The following is a 13,019-nucleotide window of genomic DNA, read 5'->3' as shown; positions in this document are numbered from 1 at the left end:
TGAATTCAATAATTGTGAATAAAGTTTCGGATGAAATAAACATTATATTTACCTGTTTTGTTGACAACAAAGACCCGTGGACGCCTTCACAGAGCCTCCAGAAAATAGAATGTGGGAAATTCCGGTGTTTTATAATAAACATTTTCTTACCTAAAATAAGAATGCCTTTTGAAGCGAACCTCCACTCTTACAACAAATTGACGTTTAATTGTTGGAAATGTTGCCTTTATTTTAAAGTTCAGTCTTTAGTGGAGATAGCACTATAAAGTGTTCTCAGTTCTAAAAGTTTTATTTCATTATCGCCTAAATTTTCCGTGCGCCACCATATGTAGGATTTCATGACGTTATACGGTTGTCCAATTATTCTACACAAAATTGAAGAACTTGTGCTTCTTCGGAATAGAGGTAACCGTACGATGTTATAAAATCTTAAATGTCGGCCCCCAGAGAGGAAATCGGTGATAATCATAGCCAGTTTTTACAACACTAAACTAAGCCTTAAAATTTGTAAGTAACAAATAAGTTTAACGCAACTCGAAGGACTGAAAATTTGTTGATTTTACGCAAACATAGGTAGCCTAGCTTATACATAGCCGAGCCATTTCAATGTAGTTTTATCATTTCTCGTTTCTTCCATTCTTAGATGACTGTCGAACATTGCGATTCCAGTCTGTGATGAAAGAGTATTATCTTCAGGGTCACGTGTTTAAAAGCATTACCGTGCTGGACGAAAAGACTTGTGATGTAAAGTGCTACCTTGAGGGTACCTGTATGTCTTATAATATTGTATCGTCGAGTAAAGATGGAATACTAACCTGCGAATTGAGTAATTCTGATCACAGCATGCATCCAGAGGACCTAAAACGTCGATTTGGATCCATCTACCAGCCATTCGAGGTTAGGTTTACAAAGCTAAAGATTGCACGGAGCTATTTTTCGTTTTTGTAATGGAATTCGTCGGAGTCTTGGGCAAGAATCCCGAGATTAATTATCCAACGTATACAATGTCAATAAAACCCCGGCTTTGTTTAGCTGAGGGAAGAAAGGAAGTAAGGAAGGATCAGCAAGGTATAAACTTTATTTACACCTTGAGAGTCTTACATGTAAGCACATAGAGAACTACTAAAATAAGTAAATGCATCACTGATTTCTAGGAATTTTCTTCTTGGGAGTCCAATCTTTATGGCGCGTATGTTTTCTTCTCATTTAAGAACACTTGTTTGAAGAACCCATGTCCTGCACATTCAACATGCCAAATTGGATACACCGATAAAGGATACCGATGCATAAGCAACACAAAGAAACCTCAAGGTACGCTTAACTAAAGGAATGACTATCATAATTAGTAAAAGGTTATGAAGCCTGAAAACTTCTTGTAATGTTTTCCTGAGAGGTTTTGGCCTTGAACGTTTACAGATCAAAATAGATTTCGAAATATGTTGGAGCAACTGACCGATAGGAATGTTATTGTTAAAATATTCAACTGCCGTGTGAACATTGAAAAAACTTGTGCACGGTGGCGGGTCTTCCAAAATAAATTGCAGCACCATTGTTGTCATGGAAAGTTTTCATAATCAGCCTCTCAATTGAAAGTGTCCCTTACCGTGTTCATTTTTATTGTTTCCTCCCTCAGTAACTGTTAGCTCCAATGGTAACTTCAAAAGGGAAGGAGAACTGGTAGTTATCAAGTGTAAGGCAACTGGTCAACCACAGCCCGAGGTAAGGTGGAGCAGGTCAGAAGGACATCTGTCACAACTGAAAACTATCGTACATGTTGCTGAGTCAACGATACTGAATGTTTCTTTGAACGACAGCGGGTTGTACATCTGCACCGCTACAAACTCTGTGGGATCAAATTCGTCTGTGTTCGAGCTGACAGTCATGCCAGCTTCTGAGTCTACCAAAGGGCTAACCACTAGCCAACAACCTGGGACTAACCTAGGGCCACAGACAACGCAAAGGCCAGGGACCACCCAAGGGCTGGACACTATTCAAACGCTACAGACCACGCAAATGCGACAGATCACTCAAGGGCTAGACACTACCCAGCAACTTCAAACTACCCAAAGACAAGACACCACTCAAGCGACACAGAAACCGCAAGGGACACAGACCACCTTACGGCTGCAGACTGGTCTTCCAAGGGTCATTCATGGGCCAAACACAACCCAGGCGCCACAAACCTACTCAGAATCATGCAGCAGCCGTAAAGCAAATATCAGTGACATCAGCGGGTGGTACGTCATTGATCCTGATGGCATTCAAGGCAATTCTCCATTTCAAGTTTATTGTAACATGACCGACAAAGGAGGCGTTGGAGTGACAGTTGTCAGTCATGATACCGAGAAAAGAACCCATGTAAAGGGTTACGAAGATGAGGGATCCTATTCACGTGACATAGCCTATAATGGTGTCAGCCTATCACAGCTGGAGGCTCTCACAAAAGTATCCAATTATTGTGAGCAGTTTATCAGGTTCGAATGCAAACATTCCAGGCTAAAAGACGTGAGCTGGTGGGTGTCTCGTAACGGCCGGAGAATGGAGTGCTGGGGTGGTGCTACTGGCATGAATGGTTCGTGCGCCTGTGGAGTGACAAATACATGTTACCTGCCAAACGAGAAATGTAACTGCTACACAAACGACAGACATTGCCGTGAAGATAGCGGGCTGCTTACCGACAAGTTTTACCTTCCAGTCTCTCAGTTGAGGTTTGGAGATACAGGAGGAAAAACGGAAGAAGGTTATCACACCTTAGGGAAGTTGAAATGCTACGGGCTGTCGTGAAACGTTTCATATATACAATCTCCTTCGTAAATTAGTTCTAAGGTTTAATTCAGTTATTTTATTGTTTTGGAAGGAGGACGAAATTTTTAACAGAATTTTTTCAATCGATGTACTATTAAAAGTGCACATATTAACTATCACAGGTACGAAAAGCTTAACCCTTCCATGCTTAACGTATTGGAGGTGTACGTTAGTATGTTAAGTTATCTCAACTTAAAGATGTTTCACTCAAAAATTCAGAGGTGATTAATAGAACAATAATCTAACTTTACTAAGTGAGGCACATGATCTCGTATCTTAAGGAGTGACTGAGGAGTTGATGTCGTTTATAGCGTGAAAACGGCAAAGGGTATTCTGTCTTGATGAGCCTGCGCCGTCCAGATTTTAAGCGCGGCACCCTAACCAATCTACCTTTTCTAATCAATTGAGTTAAACTTGAGAATGATTTTTGTTGTTGTTACTGTGATTTGTTCTAGTCAGCGCTTAGCCACTTACTCTGTTTTAATGCCTCCTGCCCTTCAACTATAATTTAAAAAAAAAATACATTTTCAAAGTTTAGCTTGATGGTCTGATATTCCTCAATTATTTGTCAATGTTCTGGATAAAAGCTGACGCAACACTATTGGGATCTGTATATGCCCTATAAGCTAATGTAGCTGCTTACGACGTCGTTTTGTTGTACCACCACCCCGAGAAAGCTTCAGAAAATCCGTATTGCTGACGTAAATTTTGAGTAGATCTAATTAGCGAGTTAAATTTCTCAAGCGACGCGCGTGCAGTGTACGACGACCATGTGGGTTTTCAAGATCACGAAAAGCTAGTCGGCAACGGCTTCCTGTTGTGTCTAGTTGCAGATTCTTGGAATTTACCGAACGCTAGAAAAATATGATTCAAAGATTGGCATGAAAGCAACATCCTCAAATTAAATGAAAAATTAAGGTGGCTATGAACCTTATCTACATGTTTTTTTTTTTAACTTTACAAAAGTTTTGGTCTTGGTTACAGTTAAATTATTTAGGAAAAATTGGGGTCACCGAACAATCATTAAAAGATATAATTTAAGGGCAGTTTAAACAGGTTATATTGTTGCTATACTACCCAATAAAGTCAAAAATACAGTTATGACTACTTGTTATTATTGTACCAACTTATATTGATCCATCAAAGTTTAAGTGCTGCAAAGTGCAGGAAACCGGTGCCAGCCATATTACAACTTAACTGTTTCATCTCTTGTTATATCCACGGTTTAATTCCTGATGTGAAAGAGCTACAATGTATGGAATTTTTAACTTGACCTGTAATAGTAAACAGTAAAACTAAATTTCAAGAACGCAGGAACAGGAATTCTTAACAAAACTGAACCGTTATTTTAACGTGCTAACGTACTTAGCTATTTAAAGTGACACTAAAAATATATGACACGAATTGTGCCTGAATGAATGTGAATATATGAAACATATATTTGAACTACGGGTGAAAGATTAAATAGAAGAAGATCCCCGCAGTTATTTACACAACTAAAACAGTTATCAAAGAAAAAACAACTGCGGGGGTCTTTGTTCTATTTAATCTTTCACCCGGAGTTCAAATATATGTTTCACATATTCCATTCCATTTATTCATCACCTATGGGTATCAGATATTAGGAACTCAGAATATGACCAGCTTCCAGATGGATTGATAGCTCAGTTGGTAGAGCATTGCACCGGCTCACAGAGCTCATGGGTCCGAATCCTGTTCAACCCCTCAGGCTTTCTTTTCACAACTGGTTATAAGTTGCGTAAATAACTGCGAGGGTCGTTCTTGAATTAAATTGTGCAGGAAAGGAAAGATAGCAATTCAGGCTCACCTGCTGCTTGGTTTTGAAGATGCGTGATGACGAGAGAGATCACTAGCGTAATTGAATTTTGTTTGTGTGAATAAGGATAGCCAAAAGAAGTTAATAATTTATTGATATTGTTTTCATGCCAGAATCAATTTTTTGGTTTCAAAAACAAAGAAAGAAATGTCATGAGCTGAAAACTGCCGTCTTCTCCTTCTCTGCTTTTCCTAGTGTTTCCTTGTCAACAATGTCCACGTTAATTGCTTTTCTAACAATCTGCTGTCTTCCCAGAATTTCCACGGCGCAAAGTGGTACGTCAAAAACATACTTCTCTCCCATTCTTGTTAATCCACGGTTATTTGCAGTTAAACAAAAACCATGCCGATAAAGTTAAAGTCTTCTCTCTTCTCCATTCATGGTATTGAGTTATTCGGATCGCAGCCTTATTATCTGAGATAAATTCCTTTTCCCTCGCATCAAAAGTTCACTTAACCATCCACCCTTCGCTACAGGTTGGAAGTCCATCCCAGAGAGATGAAACCTTTCTAAAAGAAATTATAATTTTAGTTTTCACCTTGTCCACCATGAGCAGTATATACAGAAATATAGTTTTCTCTTCACTTGTAGCCATCACATCTCCTCTTTAACCGTTTATTCTTGTATATAAGGAAGAACAAAATGAAGGTGAACCCAAGTAAAAATTAATTACAATCAAATTTCTAAATTTCCGAATATAACAAAATTTGTAATTGCGAAATTTGACCAACAGCATGAAAGGCTATTATTATTCAACTCAATAACGTTTTTACTTAATAACAGCACTTAACGATTTCATTTTCAACTAGAGTATCACGAAAACATTGCTAACTTTTCAGAAGGAATCAGAAAACTAGGATGAGTTTTTTTTAATCTGATTTGCAAATTAAAGTAATTAAATTCAATATAAGGGGTATCGAATGGTCTTTGCGAGCATTTGCGAGCATGCGAGCAGTGTGTTTATTTTTGCGAGCAAATTTTTTCTTGCGAGCAGCGAGCTCTTTAGAAAAATACAGATGGCGAGCAGTGAGCACTTCGAGTACTTAGTAAATTTTCCGCTAGCTGGAATCTCTCTTTTATTATAGGATACGTTGTTTTGCGCCAAGTAATAGCTAATAATCTGGCTGACATCTCAAAAAAAGCTAGGACGGTTCAACCAGTTCCATCATCTTACAGCCAATTGGGCCCTGCTTGATGCCAAATTACGTAGCTTCACGTGAGTCAGAATGCAAGCATGCGAGCAGTTGCAAAAAATTTGCGAGCAAGCGAGCACCCGTGTAATTTTTGCGAGCAATTCGAGCAAAGGCCAAATTTTGCAAGCACTCATAAATTGAATGGGACCATTCGATACGCCTAATATAGTGACCTCAGATAACTTCAAAAAAATTTTGGTTTTCGTCATTATTATTATTATTATTATTTTTTTTTTTTTTTTTTTTTTTTTTTTTTTTTTTTTTTTTGGTTTTCCACGAAAAAAATGTAAATGTTATAATGCCGATAATACATTTAAAATAAGCTCAATAATTCAGAAAAGTTTAATAATATAGAGTCTTCAAGGGCGTCCTTGAAGCAGTGAAAATGAGATGATGAGAATCAGCAGCTGCGGACAGCTCACAAACCTAAACTGGTCTCACGCTGCAGGGTACAGGTTATTGATGTATTATCCAATTATTATCCAATTCGTGGTGCTATATTCACTTCATCAGTGTAAAAAGCAATTAAGTATCCACGTTAATTAAATCTACTGTATATTTCTTCCTAAATATAACCAAAGCTCGCCTGGATTTTTCATAGTTAAGAGAATTCTGGTGATTTTAATGCCAGCAACAGTTTCTATTGAAATGTACAAAAGTGGTTACCGGAATGCAAATTGTGTCCTTGCCTTTGTGTCCGTCGACCATCCACGTAGTTCTGTGGGGAAAATTAAATAAAATGACTTAGTTACCAAACCCTTCTTTATACAAAACATTGGCTGATATGAAGGAACGGCTAAGAGGAACCAAACTTTCATTGTGTTAACGTATATTGTCTGGACTCAGTAAATGAAATTTAAACCTCATATATACCAGCACCCACCGGTGTATACTGAAATGTGAAATGTCTCTGTGACATTAACTTGAACTTGTCTTGTTGGAACACTTGAAACGATCAGTTCTTTAAAACGAAAAGGCACCTCGTTTTTATGATCCAAAGAATAATGCGAAGCGCTTACACCACACTAAACAAAACTTTTTCTTAATTCCACTGATCAGCCAAGTTTAGCGCATCAAAAGAGGGTGTCATTTAAGTGGATGGCAAAAACTATAACAAAAACAGCACGGAACTGGCGCTGTTCTACTGCAAGAAGAATGTCTCATAGCAGAAGTGTTGCAAACCTTAAAACTCTTACAGCCGAAATGGGCAAGTCTTCCTGAAGCTCAATGACAGATTATCCAAACTAGCTATCGGTTCGTCCCCTGTTGTTTCCTTTGTCACTCACTGAAACGTTCGTCTCTTCAGGATTGGATTTTGTTGACCATGGTTATGACTTATGGAAATAAGTTTGGGAGACGACCATGGCCATAACGTAACAGGTCTTCAAATTTTATTGTTTTAATATAAATGCAAGTGATAAATACATTGCAAGCCAAGAGATATCCTGAACTTTGGCTATCTTATTCATACCAGCGTACTTCATGTAGCCTTTGTGAAAACATTTTACGAGCCATTCCAATGAAATATTAATTCGTTCTATAATTCATAGGTGACTGTCGTACACTGCGATTCAAGTCTGTGATGAAAGGGTATTATCTTCAGGGTCACGTGTTTAAAAGCATCACCGTTATGGACGAAAAGACTTGTGATGCAAAGTGCTACATTGAGGGTAACTGTGTGTCTTACAACATTGTATCTTCGACCGAAGATGGAACACTGACCTGCGAATTGAATGACTCTGATCATGAAATGCATCCAGTGGACCTAAAGCGTCGATTTGGTTACATTTACCAACCATTCGAGCTCAGTTTCACGAGGGTACGGGTGCTGTCCATTTGGCAGACGGCTCAGTTTGTAAGTGTAATATGTTCGCTATTTTGAAGAAGCACTTTTGCAATTCTTAAACATTTGTGCACTCTCAAAAGGGCATACCACAATGGCTTTTCAAGGTGTACTCTCTTTTGAAATCAATCGATCTTCTGCCCATTCAGTAATGAAATCTCAAACAAATGCAAGCCATGAGCTTGTCTTCGTCCAAAGGTTATTTTAAAGGTTTTTTCTTCGGGTAAACCCGTTGGCAAGAGGCTAGTTTTCAGAAGAAATTTTGCGTTTCAGACTTGGTTTGGTTTGACAGCTGCTTAGAATGGTTTTCAGGTGAACGTCGTAAAACCCAAACAAAATTCACAGATTACTCTGACCAATCACTGAACAGACGTTTACAGCGCTATGAATCAATCCGAATTCGAAACAAATACAGGTTAGCAAGTCAATCTTGTTTTTCGTCTGGCTTCCCATTGGTTGAGAAAATGGCGTGAGCTTTGCCAACCAAGTACAGGGCCAAAGTAAATCCGAGATTAGTTTCGAGGCTCAAATGAAAACCATCCTAAATCTCTAAGTGAAAAAAGCTAATCCTAGCAACCTATGGGCTTATTAAAATCGGGAGGTTGGGGGGGGGGGGGGGGGGAAGCTTATTATGGGAGCGATATCCTCGTCTGAAATTTGAGTGGGAGGCTTTGTTTTACGGCATGTGTTTAATTTGCAATTTGGGAGGAAGAATTAATGTAATGTTTAAAAAACGAGCAGAAGTGTTTTATCGGGTTCAAAACCACGAGGCGCAGCCGAGTGGTTTTAAACCCGATAAAACACATGCTGCGAGTTGTTTGAACGGCTTCAAAAGCGTGTGTCAATAGAGTCCATAACAATTATGCTTTTGTGAACCTTGGAAATTAGCATACGAGAAAAAAACCGCATACTATTGAGGAGTGTTTTATCAGCTGATAAAACACCGTAAACTAATAAAGAGGAGGTTTATCGATATAAAGTCACTGCGTGTGACGTATTATTGACCATTTGATAGGTCAATGGGCTTATGAATTATTAATGAGTTTTTGAAAGAGTTTGGCAAGCAGCTGAGAATCAGTGATAATAAAAGAAATGTATTGTTACTCATTTTTTAACAAGGTACACAGGGACATAGAACTATCGTTCCCAATTTAAAATTTACAAATTAAGGAATTAAATTAAAATTAAAGTCTATGGAAAAATAAGTGACTAATAAAGACAGATCCTCTCCACGGATTCCGTATAATTTTATGGCGCTAACATTTTCTTCTCACTTTAGAACGCTTGTTTGAAGAATTCATGCCCGTCATATTCAACATGTCAAAATGGATACACCGATAAAGGATACCGATGCATAAGCAACACCAGGAAACCTCAAGGTACGCTTAACTAGTTGTTTGCCTATTGATCAAGATAGAAACTGAGAAGGGGATAGTACTAATTAAGAAGTACTTCGGTGAAACATTTGTCTTCCATTTTATCGGCGTTGATTACCCCTGGAAAGTCCTAACCAGAAGTTTGATCAGGTACCGTGAAATGATATCGATTACTTGGAAGTGGGAAGCAGTTGGACTATATAGATGAGGAAGACTACACTGTGAAGCTTAATGGAAAAAAATAAGACAACAGTGAAGGGTGGAGGAGATAACAGGCTTATGCTCAAGTAAAAGAAAACAACACTAGTTCAAGAAATTCTTAAAACACAGTATAAGAAATTCCAACATGAAGAAGGGATTGAAAAATAACGAAAAAGTCGTCACATCTCTTTAAATAGAGAAGCTTTTGGACAACGTTAGGAAGAGACATGTAAATTCCCTTCAATAGCCTTCAATTTTGACAAATAAACTGAACGAATGCTTAATTTGCAAGCTTTCATTAACAAACCTAATCTTAGTTTAACTATTACATTGTAAGTATCAGCCATTATTTTCAATCCATTGCAATATGATTATCACTTGTTTTGTATATTACTGAAGAGCTAGAATCCACCAAAGAGCCTCAGACTACCCAAAAACAAGACACCACGCAAGCGACACACAAAACCCAAAGGACTTCGACAAACGAAGCGCCACAGACAACCCAAGGATCACATACCACCAAGATGTTCGAGAATACTACGCCAGAGCGCCAGACTCCCCAAATAACAAAGACCACGTCAGGGCCAAATACATTTCCAACGACGCAGAACACCAACGGACCACAGACCACACAAACGACAAAGATTACCCAAGAGCCATCAACCAATGAAAGCCCAAGTGCCACCTATTGGCCAAGCACAACCGATAAGCCACCGACCTACCCTGAATCATGCAGCAGAGTAAAGGCGAATATCAGTGACATCAGCGGGTGTTACGTCATTGATCCTGATGGCATTCAAGGCAATTCTCCATTTCAAGTTTATTGTAACATGACAGACAAAGGAGGCGTTGGAGTGACAGTTGTCAGTCATGATACCGAGAAAAGAACCCATGTAAAGGGTTACGAAGATGAGGGATCCTATTCACGTAACATAATCTATAATGGTATCAGCCTATCACAGCTGGAGGTTCGTACAAGCGTGTCCGCTTATTGTGAGCAGTTTATCAGATACGAGTGTAAAAAGGCTAAGCTTTTAAGGGATGGAAAAGGATGGTGGGTGGCTAGTAATGGCCAGAAAATGGAGTACTGGGGAGGCGCTATTGGTAGTAAAAGTGGTTGTGGCTGTGCAGTGACAAAAACGCGCTCTGATCCAAAAGAGCTTTGTAACTGCGACATTAATGACAACAAATGGCGCGAAGCTAAGATAGTGGGTTCCTTGCTGATAAGTTTTTCCTGCCTGTTTCTCAATGACGGTTTGGAGATACATGGGGTAAACAAAAGGAAGGTTTTCACACTTTGGGTAAATTGAAATGCTACGGCATGTAATGAAGAACTTCATCTAGTGTTTTTTTTTTCTGTTATCTGTCGAAAGATACGTTTGTATTAGTTTATGCCTTTCGTTCTTAATACGAACTGGACCATAGCGATATTCATACTTGTTGGAACACCTTTCTCTACGCCTTTCCAACGTTGAAAGCAGCGACTTTCACTGCAAAAATCAGTGTTTGGCTCAGCATTGAAGGGAAGGGACAGCTGTGCTTATCCGTGTATCCTAATGTAAATTCAAACGTTTCAATTAAATGTGACTGAGATTGTAGTTATAAAAATGTACATGTGTAATGATTTCATTTCCTTTAATACTTCCTTTTTTATCCCATTTCTGTCAGCAGTTTCGGCAAATCCTGGTCCATTGTCGTATAGGCTTGCAATATTTTAGGGTAGTCTTAGGGAATTATTTTTAGTCCGCGTTACTTGAACAAATCAGGATACATATATAGCTTCCTCATCCACTTCACCGGTACAATGTTAATATCTCAGTTACCGCGTTAGTTTGATACTAATGTGAGGGGTGGCCGATAACTGCATCTAAAAGTTTGGTTGGTGGGGTTTACCCTTGATAGACAGTAAGTAGCTCATGGCACAGGAATTTAACCTGAACACAAGTATTGTGATATCATCACTTAAATTAAAGCTGTTGTGTACTGGATCATTTAAACAATTGAAGTTTAGAAAGCCACGTTTGTAAATACACTCGATTGCAAAAACGTTGACACCTAAAAGCATAAACCGTGACGATGAGACCCAATGGCTTTATGGGTATAAATGTACTAAATTTATTTGCGTAATACTCTATTCTCGTGCGACAGTTGATGACAAAAATTAGTTGCACGTGGTGAATGATGGAAACTGTCCAAGCTTTCCTTAAAGTGTTCAAGTTGGCCAACAAGGGCCAATTTGAGTGATACACAATTCGCGATTTGCCTAACTTCAAATCAGTCAATGAACTTAAGCAATATTTGGTAGAAAATTATTCGGAAGATTTAAGTCAGCACTGTACTTTTTTATTGCAAAGAACGAGAATTGTTTAAACACTGCCCACAAATCCACTGGGTCTCATCGTTCACGGTTTATGCTTTTTAGGCGTCAACGTTTTTGCAGTCGAGTGTATAATCTTTTATGGGTACCGGACTACGGCATTCTGTTTCTGGAGGACTGTACAAATATCATTTGATTTTAGTTTCGAAACAGTAACCCAGACGGACCACATACTATACATTTTTTTTTTAATTTCAAGGGATTTCACTGTAGACAAGGGCAAAGAACATAAATGGAATCGCAGCATTAGTCACTTGTTGCAGTTGTCAGTCATTTAACGTACATCGATCCATTGTTGTACATGAACCATTCTCGCCACACCATCTAAGGAATATGATACGAAATGTTTCACCTACTTCAAGCAACAAAGGTCGCTGCACGCCTTTCCTGGTCTACGAAGCTACACAGTATGTCTTTAGGATTTTCTTTGGTGTTTTTCACTTATAGCCGCAAGGAAGAGACAAGAATGAACATAAAAATTGGAGGGAGGTGGATCAATCAGAGATGTCAGAGTTCGTCTTCCAATTATTTACTTGCAGGGCCATAAACACTTTGTAGAACAGGGAGCGAATTCTGCCCGCGGCGACTTCCGGAATAACTTTTTTAATATTTGAGCAAACGCCCTGAAACTAAAGGACATTTCAGGAAATTTATCTGGAAAATATTTGATGTGGTCGGTTAGTGTTGATTGAATTTTATGTTCCATGGCAGCCAATTTTGGACGGGCAGTTTTTTCAGAAAATAGAAAACCCCTTTTTAAAATAAAAAAATCACTTTTCTTCCCGTTAGGGTACCTTTTATTTTTTTTAGCTAATATTAGTGTTCCTATTATTGTTGATTACTTTTAGTTCAATTTCGGAGCTTTCTTGAAGTCTTAGGAAACTTGGAAATACAAGATGGCCGTCATTTGGCAATCATGACCTAATTCACGCGTTATATGACGTCAAACCTCCGCATCGCGGACTCAAAAGGTATATCTTTGAACGTACTATCAATCTTCCAAATCTTATTGTCATAGCTTTTAAACTTGCAGAGTTATAGAGGGGTGTTGAATTTTACTTAACAATTAAAGTTTTCGAACGACAGAGAATTTTATTTTTTTACTTGATTGAACAATCACCTTTTTTATTGTCTGCTATGAAAAGGGATAAATTGAAGTTGAAATACAACGTTTTGTTTTTTTTAATTCTGTAAAAATATAACAATTCAACCATTGCACAAACTGTACCTAAAGACAAAAAACCTACAAGGAGGGTGGAAATTAAAAAAACTGTTGACGGCTGACAAGTCCATAAATTTTCGGGGCTCGACCTATGTAAGAACTATCCACAATTCAAGCAGTTCGCCCATGGGGCAACATATCATACTGGATAGCGCAGACGGACAC

General features: G+C 38.5%; 1 protein-coding gene and 1 pseudogene across 1 annotated transcript in view; both read left to right on the top strand.

The window, feature by feature from the left end:
* The window catches only part of LOC146477334 (uncharacterized), a 14,274-nt gene extending 10,396 nt beyond the window's left edge, over positions 1-3,878 (top strand). The window contains exons 5-7 of the mRNA XM_085113542.1: positions 644-897; positions 1,212-1,311; positions 1,634-3,878. Of these exons, the coding sequence (XP_084969668.1) occupies positions 644-897; positions 1,212-1,311; positions 1,634-2,784 (1,505 nt within the window). The 3' untranslated portion in view covers positions 2,785-3,878. The remainder of the gene's footprint in view (positions 1-643; positions 898-1,211; positions 1,312-1,633) is intronic.
* A 5,901-nt stretch (positions 3,879-9,779) lies between these two features.
* On the top strand, positions 9,780-10,582 carry LOC146477333 (contactin-associated protein-like 2; annotated as a pseudogene).
* Positions 10,583-13,019: the final 2,437 nt, after the last annotated feature.

Source organism: Pavona decussata, unplaced genomic scaffold (genome assembly GCF_977016875.1).
Source record: "Pavona decussata unplaced genomic scaffold, jaPavDecu1.1 SCAFFOLD_71, whole genome shotgun sequence".
Classification (NCBI taxonomy): Eukaryota; Metazoa; Cnidaria; class Anthozoa; order Scleractinia; family Agariciidae; genus Pavona; species Pavona decussata.
This window is presented reverse-complemented; position numbering and strand designations above follow the sequence as displayed.